Genomic DNA, 17,275 nt, shown 5'->3' with positions numbered 1-17,275 from the left:
AGCCAAATACATTTTAACTCAGTTTTTCACAATTCCTGACATTTAATCCTAGTTTTAGGTCAGTTAGGATCACCACTTTATTTTAAGAATGTGAAATGTCAGAATAATATTAGAGTGATTTATTTCAGTTTTTATTTCTGTCATCACATTCCCAGTGGGTCAGAAGTTTCCATACACCCAATTAGTATTTGGCAGCATTGCTTTTAAATTGTTTAACTTGGGTCAAACGTTTTCGGTAGCCTTCCACAAGCTTCCCACAATAATTTGGGTGAATTTTGGCCCATTCCTCTTGACAGAGCAGGTGTAACTGAGTCAGGTTTGTAGGCCTCCTTGCTCGCACACACTTTTTCAGTTCTGCCCAAACATTTTCTCTAGGATTGAAGTCAGGGCTTTGTGATGGCCACTCCAACACCTGGACTTTGTTGTCCTTATGCTTGGGGGTCATTGTCCATTTGGAAGACCCATTTGCGACCAAGCTTTAACTTCCTGACTGATGTCTTGAGATGTTGTTTCAATATATCCACATAATTTTCCTCCCTCATGATGCCATCTATTTTGTGAAGTTCACCACTCCCTCCTGCAGCAAAGCACCCCCACAACATGATGCTGCCAGCCTCGTGCTTCACAGTTGGGATGGTGTTCTTCGGCTTACAAGCCTCCCCCTCTTTCCTCCAAACATAACGATGGTCATCATGCCCAAACAGTTCTATTTTTGTGTCATCAGACCAGAGGACATTTCTCCAAAAAGTATGATCTTTGTCCCCATGTGCAGTTGCAAACCGTAGTCTTGCTTCTTTATGGCTGTTTTGGAGCAATGGCTTTTTCCTTGCTGAGCGGCCTTTCAGGTTATGAGATATAGTCCCATAGGACTTGTTTTACTGTGGATATAGATACTTTTATACCCGTTTCCTCCAGCATCTTCATTCACAAGGTACTTTGCTGTTGTTCTGGATTTGATTTGCACTTTTCGCACCAAAGTACATTCTTCTCTAGGAAACAGAACGCGTCTCCTTCCTGAGCGGTATGACGGCTGCGTGTTCCCATGGTGTTTATAGTTGCGTACTATTGTTTGTACAGATGAACGTGGTACCTTCATGCGTTTAGAAATTGCTCCGAGGGATGAACCAGACTTGTGGGAGGTCTCAAATTTTTTTCCTGAGGACTTGGCTGATTTCTTTAGATTTTTCCATGATGTCAAGCAAAGAGGCACTGAGTTTGGGGTAGGCCTTGAAATACATCCAATTACACCTCCAATTAACTCAAATAATGCCAATTTTCTGGAATTTTCCAAGCTGTTTAAAGGCACAGTCAACTTAGTGTATGTAAACTTCTGACCCACTGGAATTGTGACAGTGAAATAATCTGTCTGGAAACAATTGTTGGAAAAATTACTTGTGTCATGCACAAAGTGGATGTCCTAACCAACTTGCCAAAACTATAGTTTGTTCACAAGAAATTTGTGGAGTGGTTGAAAAACAAGATTTAATGACTCCAACCTAAGTGTATGTAAACTTCTGACTTCAACTGTACATGTAGGTCTTGTAGCTATCATCAGCCTAGTAATTACTGTAATTACAGGAATAATTACACAGTTGTAAAGGCACTAATGTAAAGTGTAACCATATAAAGATATTATATTCTGTCAGGTTTGATAGAACACACCCAGTCGAGTCCAGATTATAGTGTATGTTTATAATGTCTGTGTCATGTGTGCTTGCAGGGAAAAGATACACTACATCAGAACAGAGGGCACCCAAAGACTGGAGAAACTAGCATGTGATGCAGACCTGGTGATACTGTTGAGGTTGGTGGCAACTGTTAATATTACCCCCTGAATGTTTCCATTGTAGTATTGTCATTATTTCCATGTTTGTCACTTGTTGAATGTCCCTACAGCTTGTTTGAAGAGGAGATCATGTCCTATGTTCAGCCCTCCTTCCATCCTGGCTTCAGCTTCTCTCCGCGTTGTTCACCAGGGTCTTCACCACAGAACTCTCCAGGTGGTTTGGCATTAATGGCAAACAGAGCCGTAGTGGGTTGAAAATGTATTCACAAGAATTGGTCAAAAACCATGCCACATATGGTTAATCTTGTGTTATATCCATGTCTCATGTCATTGGAGGACTGCATGTCACGGAGTTGAATGTGCTTGTCAACAGGAATGTCGAGAGCGAGAGCGCCTGCCCCGTACCGGAGAGACTTTGAGGCCAAACTACGCAACTTCTACAGGAAACTGGAGGCTAAAGGCTATGGCCAGGGCCCAGGAAAGATCAAGTAAAGGAAGCAGTCTAAAATGTCCATTAACATGATTACACACACCTTTTTCCAAATACACTTACAGAATAGAACCCTACACCAGTGTTGTGTATGCAAATTAGCACTGTACTGTATATCCATGTCTGTGTTGCTGAGCATCCTATGATGTTGTTGTGTTCCAGGCTTATTGTCCGGAGAGACCACCTGTTGGAGGGTACCTTTAACCAGGTCATGGCCTACTCACGCAAGGAACTACAGAGGAATAAGCTCTACATCACCTTCATAGGAGAGGAGGGGTACACCAAAGCTTCTATTTACCTGAACACATGAAAAAGTAATGAACGTGTCACGAAGGAACCCCCTCTCGTCTTTTAAAGAACAAACTGCTAATTTCTGGGCGATAGAGGTTAACGAATGTTTGTTTTATTGGTCTGCTACTGACATAACTCAGGTCTCTTCTTTTCCCACACCATCAGGCTGGACTACAGTGGACCATCCAGAGAGTTCTTCTTCCTGCTGTCTCAGGAGCTGTTCAACCCCTACTATGGCCTGTTTGAGTACTCAGCCAACGACACATACACCGTCCAGATCAGCCCCATGTCCGCCTTCGTAGAGAACCATCTGGAATGGTGAGGAGGGCATCTGCTTGTCCTGTGTTTAAGCCTCCTTCAAACTCATAAAACCTGGGGTGTGTTCATTAGGCCCCAAAGGGAAGAAAACTGACAAACCTGGAGGGACTACCTTGACTTGTCTAATAAGAAACACTCTTAATTGTTTTCCATTGCAGAGCATTTTCAAATGTTTTCCATGTCCTAATGATCATGACCCTGGGCTTGTTCTTGTTTGGAGGAAAAATGTAATGGGTTTAATAGAAATCTCATGTCAAGAGACCTAAACACTTTAATTGGATTTGTAGTTTATTTTATATTAACCCATCCACCAACTCCCCTCTTCAGAGGACACATATCTTGTGTTTTTTACAGCTTTTCTGCCAGACAGACAGACAGACAGACAGACAGAACAAGTATTTGATAACCTGCAAAATCGGCAGTGTTTCCTACCTACAAAGCATGTAGGTACACTTCAACTGTGAGAGACGGAATCTAAAACAAAAATCCAGAAAATCACATTGTATGATTTTTAAATAATTCATTTGCATTTTATTGCATGGCATACTGTAAGTATTTGAAACATCAGAAAAGCAGAACCTAATATTTGGTACAGAAACCTTTGTTTGCAATTACAGAGATCATACGTGTCCTGTAGTTCTTGACCAGGCTTGCACACACTGCAGCAGGGATTTTGGCCCACTCCTCCATACAGACCTTCACCAGATCCTTCAGGTTTCGGGGCTGTCACTGGGCAATACGGACTTTCAGCTCCCTCCAAAGATTTTCTATTGGGTTTAGGTCTGGAGACTGGCTAGGCCACTCCAGAACCTTGAGATGCTTCTTACGGAGCCACTCCTTAGTTGCCCTGGCTGTGTGTTTTGGGTCGTTGTCATGCTGGAAGACCCAGCCACGACCCATCTTCAATGCTCTTACTGAGGGAAGGTTGTTCTCGCGATACATGGCCCCATCCATCCTCCCCTCAATACGGTGCAGTCGTCCTGTCCCCTTTGCAGAAAAACATCCCCAAAGAATGATGTTTCCACATGCATGCTTCATGGTTGGGATGGTGTTCTTGGGGTTGTACTCATCCTTCTTCTTTCTCCAAACACGGCAAGTGGAGTTTAGACCAGAAAGCTCTATTGTTGTCTCATCGGACCACATTACCTTTTCCCATTCCTCCTCTGGATCATCCAGATGGTCAATGGTCATTCAGACGGGCCTGGACGTGCCCTGGCTTGAGCAGGGGGACCTTGCGTGCGCTGCAGGATTTTAATCCATGACGGCGTAGTGTGTTACTAATGGTTTTCTTTGAGACTGTGGTCCCAGCTCTCTTCAGGTCATTGACCAGGTCCTGCCGTGTACTTCTGGGCGGATCCCTCACCTTTCTCATGATCATTGATGCCCCACGAGGTGAGATCTTGCATGGAGCCCCAGACCGAGGGTGATTGACAGTCATCTTCTGTCTTCCATTTTCTAATAATTGCACCAACAGTTGTTGCCTTCTCACCAAGCTGCTTGCCTATTGTCCTGTAGCCCATCCCAGCCTTGTGCAGGTCTGCAATTTTATCCCTGATGTCCTTACACAGCTGTCTGGTCTTGGCCATTGTGGAGAGGTTGGAGTCTGTTTGAGTGTGTGGACAGGTGTCTTTTATACAGGTAACGAGTTCAAACAGGTGCAGTTAATACAGGTGGAGAACAGGAGGGCTCCTTAAAGAAAAACTAACAGGTCTGTGAGAGCTGGAATTCTTACTGGTTGGTAGGTGATCAAATACTTATATCATGCAAGAAAATGCAAATTAATTACTTGAAAATCATACCATGTGATTTTCTGTATTTTTGTTTTAGATTCCGTATCTCACAGTTGAAGTGTACCTATGATAAAAAATTACAGACCTCTACATGCTTTGCAAGTGGGAAAACCTGCAAAATCAGCAGTGTATCATATACTTGTTCTCCCCACTGTACATATATACATTATACATTACATACATACATACATAGTACTTTTATAATAAGCAGTCACATAACAATACATTACTAAACATAAGCTCTTTAATCCCACCCCTCAGCCCATCCCATCTATCACCATAGACCACCCTCTGTTGGTTTCCATGTGCCATATATTTTACAATTGTGCTATGATGTTTTACATACATTTTGAACCTTTCTAAAATCGTATAGCATCCACAGATTGTGAGCTAAAAATGAAAACCTTTCCTACTAGTATTATTATTTGGCTTTCCAAATCACCCAACACTGCTATTTGTAAGGTTCATTTTAAGTGAATGTTGTGATTTTTTAACCATTCCTTAATCTGTGACCAGAAACATGCTACAGAATAAATGATCTAGTGATTTGGTCTCTTCGCAGCAAAATCTACAGAGCTGAGATATATATATATAGGGCATACAACTAACTATAGCATTGTGTTTTTGGCCAGAATTTTGTATAATAATTTACATTGAAAAACTTTAATGTTGAATCAAGTGTTGTTTTTTGTACCAGTTCATAAACCATGTGCCATGGACTTGGTACATCGAAAATCTCTTCCCATTTATTATGCAACATGTATTGCGCAGCTGTCAACTTTTTGCTCCTCAAATGAAACTGGTATATCTTTTGTTATTTATGCCAATTCCTTTCTGATAATTTGTATCTTTAATATATGGCAGGTAAACAAGTTAAATATGCACGTTTGTCTGGCTTAGCATTCCAAAGAATATTAAATATTTTTTGCTCATATGATTTAAAAACGAGTCTGGTGTAGGCTGTGATAGGACCAAAGAGTTAATCAATGTGATTTTTAAATAGACAATTATTTACCTCTCCATGGTTACAGAATCTTATCTATTTTTGCTAACTTTCTATTGAATGAGATTTTGGTCAGTTATTTTTTGAGATGTGAATACCAAGTATGTCTACTTCACCATCCACCCATTTTATTGGTAACCTACAAGGTAGTGTAAATACTTTAATGATCCAATACGTAATATGGTACACTTGTCATAATTAGGTTTTAGTCCAGGGAGACTAGAAAAGTGATTAACCTCTTGCGACAAGCAATCCCGTATCCGGGAGCGTAATTATAGCCTCAAGCTCATTACCATAACGCAACGTTAACTATTCATGAAAATCGTAAATGAAATGAAATAAATATATTGGCTCACAAGCTTAGCCTTTTGTTAACAACACTGTCATCTCAGATTTTCAAAAAAATGCTTTTCAACCATAGCTACACAAGCATTTGTGTAAGAGTATTGATAGCTAGCATAGCATTAAGCCTAGCATTCAGCAGGCAACATTTTCACAAAAACAAGAAAAGCATTCAAATAAAAATCTTTTACCTTTGAAGAACTTCGGATGTTTTCAATGAGGAGACTCTCAGATAGCAAATGTTCAGTTTTTCCAAAAATATTATTTGTGTAGGAGAAATCGCTCCGTTTTGTTCATCACATTTGGCTAAGAAAACCCCCCGAAAATTCAGTCATTACAACGCAAACTTTTTTCCAAATTAACTCCATGAAATTTTTCTGTCGATATTATGGAGTTAATTTGGAAAAAAGTTTGCGTTGTAATGACTGAATTTTCGGGGGGTTTTCTTAGCCAAACGTGATGAATGGTCCTTCTGTAGCTCAGTTGGTAGAGCATGGCGCTTGTAACGCCAGGGTAGTGGGTTCAATCCCCGGGACCACCCATACGTAGAATGTATGCACACATGACTGTAAGTCGCTTTGGATAAAAGCGTCTGCTAAATGGCATATATTATTATTATTATTATTATATTATGAATAAAAAGGAGCGATTTCTCCTACACAAATAATATTTTGAGTTAATTTGGAGTTAATTGCTTCAAAGTACTTCTTCTGTAAGTTGTCCATCACACAGGTCTTTCTGTAAATGTGTTAATTTTACATTACTATTAGGAAATAAATCCTGACCGTTAACATCATTCAGTGTAAATTGTGGAGAATGAAAAGAAAACATATGCTTAAAAAAACATTGCTTCTTTCAATAATGTAATTTGGTGAATCATTGACTTTATTTGTAATGAGTATCTGTAAATTATTTTTGGTAGCATTTCTATATTGAAGATTTTGAAGACCTGTCTGTGTGTGTTTGTGTGCAGGTTCCGGTTTAGTGGGCGTATTTTGGGACTGGTGTTGATCCACCAATATCTCCTGGATGCCTTCTTCACGCGGCCCTTCTACAAGGCTCTCCTCAGACTGTGAGTGTCTCTGTCTCTCGACGTTGGCATTTACAATTCTTCTGTACAGAAAAATGTCTCTGCCACATTAACCTCTCTGGTACAAGTAGGACGCTAGCGTCCCACCTCGACAACAGCCAGTGAAATTGCAGGGCGCCAAATTCAAATCAACAGAAATCCCATAATTAAAATTCCTCAAACATACAACTATTTTACACTATTTTAAATATTAACGTGTTGTTAATCCCACCACAGTGTCCGATTTCAAAAAGGCTTTACGACGAAAGCACACCAAACGATTATGTTAGGTCAGTGCCTAGTCAGAAAAACACAGCCATTTTTCCAGCCAAAGAGAGGAGTCACAAAAAGCAGAAATGGAGGTAAAATTAATCACTAACCTTTGATGATCTTCATCAGATGACACTTAGGACTTCAAGTTACATATTTATATACAAAAATCTCAGTTTACATTGGCGCGTTATGGTCAGAAATGCGTAGTCTCAAAAAAACATCTGGTGAAAGTGCAGAGAGCCACATCAAATTACAGAAATACTCATAATAAACATTGCTAAACTATACAAGTGTTACTCATGGTAATATAGATACACTTCTCCTTAATACAACCGCTGTGTCAGATTTCAAAAACGCTTTACGGCGAAAGCACACTTTGCGATTATGTTTGGTCTGCACCTAGCAGCAGAAATCCATATAGCCATTTTCCAGCCAAGGAGAGTGTCACAAAAGTCAGAAATAGCATTAAAAGTAATCACTTACCTTTGATGACCTTCATCTGGTGGCACTCCCAGGTCTCCATGTTAGACAATAAATGTTTGTTTTGTTCAATAATGTCCCTCTTTATCACATTTACATTTAAGTCATTTAGCAGACGCTCTTATCCAGAGCGACTTACAAATTGGTGCATTCACCTTATGACATCCAGTAGAACAGTCACTTTACAATAGTGCATCTAAATCTTAAAGGGGGGGGGGGGTGAGAAGGATTGCTTATCCTATCCTAGGTATTCCTTAAAGAGGTGGGGTTTCAGGTGTCTCCGGAAGGTGGTGATTGACTCCGCTGTCCTGGCGTCGTGAGGGAGTTTGTTCCACCATTGGGGGGGCCAGAGCAGCGAAGAGTTTTGACTGGGCTGAGCGGGAATTGTACTTCCTCAGTGGTAGGGAGGCGAGCAGGCCAGAGGTGGATGAACGCAGTGCCCTTGTTTGGGTGTAGGGCCTGATCAGAGCCTGGAGGTACTGAGGTGCCGTTCCCCTCACAGCTCCGTAGGCAAGCACCATGGTCTTGTAGCGGATGCGAGCTTCAACTGGAAGCCAGTGGAGAGAGCGGAGGAGCGGGGTGACGTGAGAGAACTTGGGAAGGTTGAACACCAGACGGGCTGCGGCGTTCTGGATGAGTTGTAGGGGTTTAATGGCACAGGCAGGGAGCCCAGCCAACAGCGAGTTGCAGTAATCCAGACGGGAGATGACAAGTGCCTGGATTAGGACCTGCGCCGCTTCCTGTGTGAGGCAGGGTCGTACTCTGCGGATGTTGTAGAGCATGAACCTACAGGAACGGGCCACCGCCTTGATGTTAGTTGAGAACGACAGGGTGTTGTCCAGGATCACGCCAAGGTTCTTAGCGCTCTGGGAGGAGGACACAATGGAGTTGTCAACCGTGATGGCGAGATCATGGAACGGGCAGTCCTTCCCCGGGAGGAAGAGCAGCTCCGTCTTGCCGAGGTTCAGCTTGAGGTGGTGATCCTTCATCCACACTGATATGTCTGCCACCTGGTCATCAGAAGGGGGAAAGGAGAAGATTAATTGTGTGTCGTCTGCATAGCAATGATAGGAGAGACCATGTGAGGTTATGACAGAGCCAAGTGACTTGGTGTATAGCGAGAATAGGAGAGGGCCTAGAACAGAGCCCTGGGGGACACCAGTGGTGAGAGCGCGTGGTGAGGAGACAGATTCTCGCCACGCCACCTGGTAGGAGCGACCTGTCAGGTAGGACGCAATCCAAGCGTGGGCCGCGCCGGAGATGCCCAACTCGGAGAGGGTGGAGAGGAGGATCTGATGGTTCACAGTATCGAAGGCAGCCGATAGGTCTAGAAGGATGAGAGCAGAGGAGAGAGAGTTAGCTTTAGCAGTGCGGAGCGCCTCCGTGATACAGAAAAGAGCAGTCTCAGTTGAATGACTAGTCTTGAAACCTGACTGATTTGGATCAAGAAGGTCATTCAGAGAGTTTTGGACAGAAAATAAAGAAGGGATACTGGTCTGTAGTTGTTGACATCGGAGGGATCGAGTGTAGGTTTATTCAGAAGGGGTGCAACTCTCGCTCACTTGAAGACGGAAGGGACGTAGCCAGCGGTCAGGGATGAGTTGATGAGCGTGGTGAGGTAAGGGAGAAGGTCTCCGGAAATGGTCTGGAGAAGAGAGGAGGGGATAGGGTCAAGCGGGCAGGTTGTTGGGCGGCCGGCCGTCACAAGACGCGAGATTTCATCTGGAGAGAGAGGGGGAGAAAGAGGTCAGAGCACAGGGTAGGGCAGTGTGAGCAGAACCAGCGGTGCCGTTTGACTTAGCAAACGAGGATCGGATGTCGTCGACCTTCTTTCCAAAATGGTTGACGAAGTCATCTGCAGAGAGGGAGGGTGGGGGGGGAGGAGGATTCAGGAGGGAGGAGAAGGTGGCAAAGAGCTTCCTAGGGTTAGAGGCAGATGCTTGGAAAATTAGAGTGGTAGAAAGTGGCTTTAGCAGCAGAGACAGAGGAGGAAAATGTAGAGAGGAGGGAGTGAAAGGATGCCAGGTCCGCAGGGAGGCGAGTTTTCCTCCATTTCCGCTCGGCTGCCCGGACCCCTGTTCTGTGAGCTCGCGATGAGTCGTCGAGCCACGGAGCGGGAGGGGAGGACCGAGCCGGCCTGGAAGATAGGGGACATAGAGAGTCAAAGGATGCAGAAAGGGAGGAGAGGAGGGTTGAGGAGGCAGAATCAGGAGATAGGTTGGAGAAGGTTTGAGCAGAGGGAAGAGATGATAGGATGGAAGAGGAGAGAGTAGCGGGGGAGAGAGAGCGAAGGTTGGGACGGCGCGATACCATCCGAGTAGGGGCAGTGTGGGAGGTGTTGGATGAGAGCGAGAGGGAAAAGGATACAAGGTAGTGGTCGGAGACTTGGAGGGGAGTTGCAATGAGGTTAGTGGAACAGCATCTAGTAAAGATGAGGTCGAGCGTATTGCCTGCCTTGTGAGTAGGGGGGGAAGGTGAGAGGGTGAGGTCAAAAGAGGAGAGGAGTGGAAAGAAGGAGGCAGAGAGGAATGAGTCAAAGGTAGACGTGGGGAGACTAAAGTCGCCCAGCACTGTGAGAGGTGAGCCGTCCTCAGGAAAGGAGCTTATCAAGGCATCAAGCTCATTGATGAACTCTCCGAGGGAACCTGGAGGGCGATAAATGATAAGGATGTTAAGCTTGAAAGGGCTGGTAACTGTGACAGCATGGAATTCAAAGGAGGCGATAGACAGATGGGTAAGGGGAGAAAGAGAGAATGACCACTTAGGAGAGATGAGGATCCCGGTGCCACCACCCCGCTGACCAGAAGCTCTCGGGGTGTGCGAGAACACGTGGGCGGACGAAGAGAGAGCAGTAGGAGTAGCAGTGTTGTCTGTGGTGATCCATGTTTCCGTCAGTACCAAGAAGTCGAGGGACTGGAGGGAGGCATAGGCTGAGATGAACTCTGCCTTGTTGGCCGCAGATCGGCAGTTCCAGAGGCTACCGGAGACCTGGAACTCCACGTGGGTCGTGCGCGCTGGGACCACCAGATTAGGGTGGCCGCGGCCACGCGGTGTGGAGCGTTTGTATGGTCTGTGCAGAGAGGAGAGAACAGGGATAGACAGACACATAGTTGACAGGCTACGGAAGAGGCTACGCTAATGCAAAGGAGATTGGAATGACAAGTGGACTACACGTCTCGAATGTTCAGGAAGTTAAGCTTACGTAGCAAGAATCTTATTGACTAAAATGATTAAAATGATACAGTACTGCTGAAGTAGGCTAGCTGGCAGTGGCTGCGTTGTTGACACTACACTAATCAAGTCGTTCCGTTGAGTGTAATAGTTTCTGCAGTGCTGCTATTCGGGGGCTAGCTGGCTAGCTAGCAGTGTTGTTTACGTTACGTTGCGTTAAAATAACGACAATAGCTGGCTAGCTAACCTAGAAAATCGCTCTAGACTACACAATTATCTTTGATAGCTAAGTAGCTTGTTTGCGTGTTTTGTCCAGTAAGCCAGTAAAAGGTGCATGCACTAATTCCAGAATTTTTAAAAGTATATATTTTTTAAGTACAATAAAAAGTTAATAGAAACATGCCAAACGATGTTTAAAATCAATCCTCCGGTTGTTTTTGTCATAAATAATAAATAATATTTCAACCTGACAAAAGCTTCGTCAATAGCAAAGGAGAAACAGGAAAGGCACATTCCCGATCAGGGCGCATGGCTGATGAATGGAAATTTCCACTGGCCTCTCATTGAAAGTGCTCCATCTCCCTAATTCTTCAGAGGAAAAGCCTGAAACAATGTCTAAAAACTGGCTACATGTAAAGGAAGACACAGAGCTCATGAACTGGGTCCTAAGTCTTTGTATGGTGGATAGGCGTTCAATGTAAAAACAGCCTTTCAAAATAATAGTACCTTCTGGTTGGATTTTCCTTGGGTTTTCGCCTGCCATATCAGTGCTCTTATACTCACAGACATTATTTTAACAGTTTTGGAAACTTTAGAGTATTTTCTATCCAAATCTACTAATCATATGCATATCCTATCTTTTGGGCCTGAGTAGCAGGCAGTTTAATTTGGGCACGCTTTTCATCCAAAATTCCAAATGCTGCCCCCTACCCTAGTGAAGTTAACAACAAAGAAAAATGATCCATATTGGATTAGTGTGCAGTCTGGCATAAATGTCCAAAGAAGTTTGAGGCTTAACACAGTCTAACCCAGATTGAGTGACTTACTAGCGTGAGCACTAATGACAAGTCTCCCCAGATAGGATGATAATGGGCTACAACAGACACAGTCTGCATTTTTTTTACAATTAAACACAAACAAAATGCACCTGGGGCTAGTGAGGGAGTTACTCCCCTTGATTGACTTTAAGGCAGTGGGTTGCTTTGTGCAGTAATACATAGCGAATCACAAAGCAGTTCATGTGTGAGATAAATATGTTTACCTGTGCAGAGCCACTGACCTGAGTGATCTGGAATACCTAGACGAGGAGTTCCATCAGAGTCTACAGTGGATGAAAGACAATGACATCACAGACATGCTGGACCTTACCTTCACTGTGAATGAGGAAGTCTTCGGACAGGTATGTGTGTGTCCTCCACAGGAGGTTGGTGGCACCTTAATTGGGGAGGACAGGCTTGTCGTAATGGCTGAAGCGGAATGAGTGGAATGGTATTAAATACATCAAACATGGTTTCCATGTGTTTGATGCCATTCCATTCACTCCGTTAAAGCTAGGATTATGAGTCGTCCTCCCCTCAGCAACCTCCTGTGGTGTCCTCAATGATAAGAAATGCGTAGTGCCTAAACATAAACCCAAAGCAAGCTAAAGTATAAGATGTTATTTTACTACGAAATTATCCTCATGATCAGTGTATATCTTTCAGTATATACACTAATAGAGATATAGATAAGTATGTGGACACTACTTCAAATTAGTTGATTCAGCTATTTCCACCACACCTGTTGCTGACAGGTGTATAAAATCGAGCACCATGCAATCTCCATAAACAAACATTGGCAGTAGAATGGCCTTCCTGAAGAGCTCAGCGACTTTCAACATGGCATCTTCATAGGATGACACCGTTTCAACAAGTCAGTTCGTCAAATTTCTGCCCTGCTAGAGCTGCCCCGGTCAACTGTAAGGGCTGTTATTGTGAAGTGGAAAGGTCTAGGAGCAACAACAGATCAGCCACTAAGTGGTAGGACACACAAGCTCACAGAACGGGACTGCAGAGTGCTGAAGCGCGTAGCTCTTAAAAATGGTCTGGCCACAGTTGCAACACTTACTACCGTGTTCCAAACTACCTCTGGAAGCAATGTCAGTAAAATAACTGTTCGTCGGGAGCTTCATAAAATGGGTTTCCATGGCCGCGGAGCCGCACACAAGCCTAAGATCACCATGCACAATGACAAGCGTTGTCTGGAGTTGTGTAAAGCTCGCTGCCATTGGACTCTGGAGCAATGCAAATGTGTTCTCTGGAGTGATGAATCACTCTTCACCAGCTGGCAGGCTGACAGACTAATCTGGGTTTGGCGGATGCCAGGAGAACGATACCTGCCATAATGCATAGTGCCCACTGTAAAGTTTGGTGGATGAGGAATAATTGTCTGGGGCTGTTCGGGCTAGGGCCCTTAGTTCCAGTGAAAGGAAATCTTAATGCTACAGAATACAATGACATTCTAGACGATTCTGTGCTTCTAACTTTGTGGCAACAGTTTGGATAAGGCCCTTTTCTGTTTCAGCATGACAATGCCTACATGAACAAAACGAAGTCCAAACAGAAATGGCTTGTCGATTTTGGTGTGGAAAAAGTTGACTGGCCTGCACAGAGCTCTGAACTTAACTCCATCGAACACCTTTGGGATGAATTGGAACACAGACTGCGAGCCAGACCTAATTGCTCAACATTAACCTTTATTTAACTAAGCAAGTCAATTCAGAAATAATTCTTATTTACAATGATGGCCTACCAAAAGGCCTCCTGCGGGGATGGAGGCTGAGATTACAAATAAAAAAATATAGGACAACGAGACAACAACACTACATAAAGAGAGACCTAAGAAGACAACACAGCATGGCAGCAGCACAACATGGCAGCAGCATAACATGGCAGCAGCAGAAAACAGGGTAAAAACATTGTTAGGCACAGACATTGTTAGGCATTGGTGGCAAATCTTATGGCCGAATGGTAAAGAACATCTAGCCGCTCGAGAGCATCCTTACATTTCGATCTATAAATTACTTCTCCATAATCTAGCATGGTCATCTGAATCAGGGTTAGATTGGCAAACCATGTCTAGATTTAACTTTAGCCTGCAGCTTTGACATGTGCTGAGAGAACGACAGTGTACCGTCTAGCCATACTCCCAAGTAGTTGTATGAGGTGACTACCTTGAGCTCTAGACCCTCAGAAGTAGTAATCACACCTGTGGGGAGAGGGGCATTCTTCTTACCAAACCACATGACCTTTGTTTTGTAGCTGTTCAGAAGAAATTTAAGGGTAGAGAAAGCTTGCTGGACACAAAGAAAACTTTGTTGTATAGCGTTTAACATCAAATCTGGGGAGGCGCCAGTTGAGTATAAGACTGTATCATCTGCATATTAATGGTGAGAGAGCTTCCTACTGCCTGAGCTGTTGTTGATGTAAATTGAGAACAGCATGGGGCCTAGGATCGAGCCTTGGGGTACTCCCTTGGTGACAGGCAGTGGCTGGGAGAGCAGATGTTCTGACATTATACACTGCACTCTTTGAGAGAGGTCGTTATCAAACCAGGCCGAAGACCCATAAACATCACAAATGGTCCTTCGATTAATTCTGTCAATATATATCCAAAATGTCCATTTATTTGGCGCGTTTGATCCTGAAAAACACAGCTTCCAATTTGCGCAACATCACTACAAAATATCTCAAAAGTTACCTGTAAACGTTGCCAAAACATTTCAAACTACTTTTGTAATACAACTTTAGGTATTTTTAAACGTTAATAATCGATCAAATTGAAGACAGGACTATCTGTGTTCAATACAGGAAGACAAACTCAAGCATGCTTTCTAGTCTTGCGCAACTATCAAACAGTACACATAACGTGACACTTCAAGATGGCCGTACTTCATTACACAAAGGAATAACCTCAACCAATTTCTAAAGACTGGTGACATCCAGTGGAAGCGGTAGGAACTGCAAACAAGTCCCTTCGAATTCTGGTTTCCCAATGAAAAGTCATTGAATAGACAGTGACCTCAAGAGAAAAAAAATCTGAAAGGTTTGTCCTCTGGGTTTTACCTGCTACACAAGTTCTGTTATACTCACAGACATGATTCAGAGTGTTGTCTATCCAAATCTACTAATAATATGCATATCTTATATTCTGGTGATGAGTAGCAGGAAGTTGAATTTGGGCACGCTATTTATCCAAAAGTGAAAATGCTGCCCCCTATCCCGAAGAAGTTAAGGATCTCCTTTAGCACCTCGGACTCAGTGACTGCCTGCAGGGAGAACATTTGTTGCGGGCAGGTGGAAAAGTGGGAGGAGCATCGGGGATAGTCGCATTAGAAGGAGTGAGGGATGAGGAAATGTTGGACAGGCAAGGAGGCATGGCTGTGTCAAATAGGAATCCTGACTTAACGAAGTAGTGATTAAAGAGCTCAGCCATGTGCTTCTTGTCAGTAACAACCACATCATCAACTTTAAGGGACATGGGCAGCTGTGAGGAGGATGATTTATTCTCCAGGTCATTAACCGTTTTCCAGAACTTCTTGGGGTTACACTGACAGAGAGAGAACTGCTCCTTAAAGTAAATAACTTTGGCCTTCCGGATAGTCTGAGGGCACTTATTTCTCATTTGCCTGAACGAGAGCCAGTCAAGCCTGAGTATGCGTGTGCCGAGCCTTTCGCCAAATGGAAGTCTTGAGGTGGAGTAACTCTGCAAGATCACGGTCGAACCAGGGGCTGAACCTATTTCTAATTTTCTTTATGGGGTGTTTGTTAACAATATCACTGAAGATATCAAAAAAGAATGTCCAAGCTTCTTTGACAGAGGGGATCAAGCTGATTCTTTACCAATTTACAGAGGCCATGTCACAAAGTTTTTTAGCAAGCGTCTATGACAAGTCAGGACAGGACATTTCACTGAGCAGCCATTACGAACACAGGCTGTTAAACAGTTTTCACAAAGGTCATTACAGAAAACACCAGACTGGTACCTAATCAGGATTATTTGTGAGGAGAACATTGAGGAGAGTAGCCTTTTCTGGGTGTTTGGAGTCATACCTTGTGGGATTGGTAATAATATGAGAAAGATTTAGGGAGTCCCATTGCTTTAGGACTTGGTCAGGTAGTTTAAGCATGTCCCAGTTTAGGTCACCTACTGTAGCAGGACAAATTCAGAAAGAATTTAGGGGCCAGGAGAGAGTTTAGGGCAGGTAGGGTACAGGCCGGTGCTGATGGAGGACGAAGAAAACCCTTCAACAGTCAACGAAGAGCTATTTGAAAGTTTAATGCTTAAAGCCAGCAAAACAAATTGTTTGGGGACAGACTAAGTGGAGACAACCGAGCACTGAAAGTGATCCTTGGTAAAGATTGCCACTCCCCCACCCTAGGAAGATCTGTCTTCCCAAAAAAGGTTATAGCCAGAAAGGTTGACATCAGTATTCAAAACACTCTTCGTTAACCACCTCTCAAATAATGACCAACACATCTGGATTGGAGCTGTGAAACCACACTTTCAATTAGAGGTCGACCGATTATGATTTTTCAATGCCGATACCGATTATTGGAGGACCAACAAAGCCGGTACCGATTAAAATCGGCCGATTTTTATTTATTTATTTGTAATAATGACAATTACAACAATACTGAATGAACACTTATTTTAACTTAATATAATACATCAATCAAATCAATTTAGTCTCAAGTAAATAATGAAACGTGTTCAATTTGGTTTAAATAATGCAAAAAAACTTTTCAGTTCGTTGCTCAGAACATGAGAACATATGAAAGCTGGTGGTTCCTTTTAACAGGAGTCACCAGGAGTTACCAGGAGTATTCCCAGGTAAGAAGTTTTAGGTTGTAGTTATAGGAATATTTCCCTCTATACCATTTGTGTTTCATTAACCTTTGACTATTGGATGTTCTTATAGGCACTTTAGTATTGCCAGTGTAACAGTATAGCTTCCATCCCTCTCCTCGCTCCTACCTGGGCTCGAACCAGCAACACAACAGCCACCATCGAAGCAGCGTTACCCATGCAGAGCAAGGGGAACAACTACACGAAGGCTCAGAGCCAGTGACATTTGAAACGCTATTAGCGCACGCTAACTAGCTAGCCATTTAATTTCGGTTACACCAGCCTCATCCCGGGAGTCGATAGGCTTGAAGTCATAAACAGCGCAATGCTTGACGCACAATGAAGAGCTGCTGGCAAAACTCACGAAAGTGCTGTT

General features: G+C 43.5%; 1 protein-coding gene across 1 annotated transcript in view; it reads left to right on the top strand.

Annotated features, from left to right (window-relative positions):
- LOC124041812 (E3 ubiquitin-protein ligase HECW1-like) overlaps positions 1-17,275 on the top strand; it is a 55,555-nt gene that overhangs the window by 26,420 nt on the left and 11,860 nt on the right. The window contains exons 18-24 of the mRNA XM_046359860.1: positions 1,721-1,804; positions 1,897-2,000; positions 2,160-2,274; positions 2,439-2,552; positions 2,733-2,885; positions 6,994-7,092; positions 12,283-12,412. Of these exons, the coding sequence (XP_046215816.1) occupies positions 1,721-1,804; positions 1,897-2,000; positions 2,160-2,274; positions 2,439-2,552; positions 2,733-2,885; positions 6,994-7,092; positions 12,283-12,412 (799 nt within the window). The remainder of the gene's footprint in view (positions 1-1,720; positions 1,805-1,896; positions 2,001-2,159; positions 2,275-2,438; positions 2,553-2,732; positions 2,886-6,993; positions 7,093-12,282; positions 12,413-17,275) is intronic.

The sequence above is a fragment of the Oncorhynchus gorbuscha genome, linkage group LG08 (genome assembly GCF_021184085.1).
Source record: "Oncorhynchus gorbuscha isolate QuinsamMale2020 ecotype Even-year linkage group LG08, OgorEven_v1.0, whole genome shotgun sequence".
Taxonomy (NCBI): Eukaryota; Metazoa; Chordata; class Actinopteri; order Salmoniformes; family Salmonidae; genus Oncorhynchus; species Oncorhynchus gorbuscha.
This window is presented reverse-complemented; position numbering and strand designations above follow the sequence as displayed.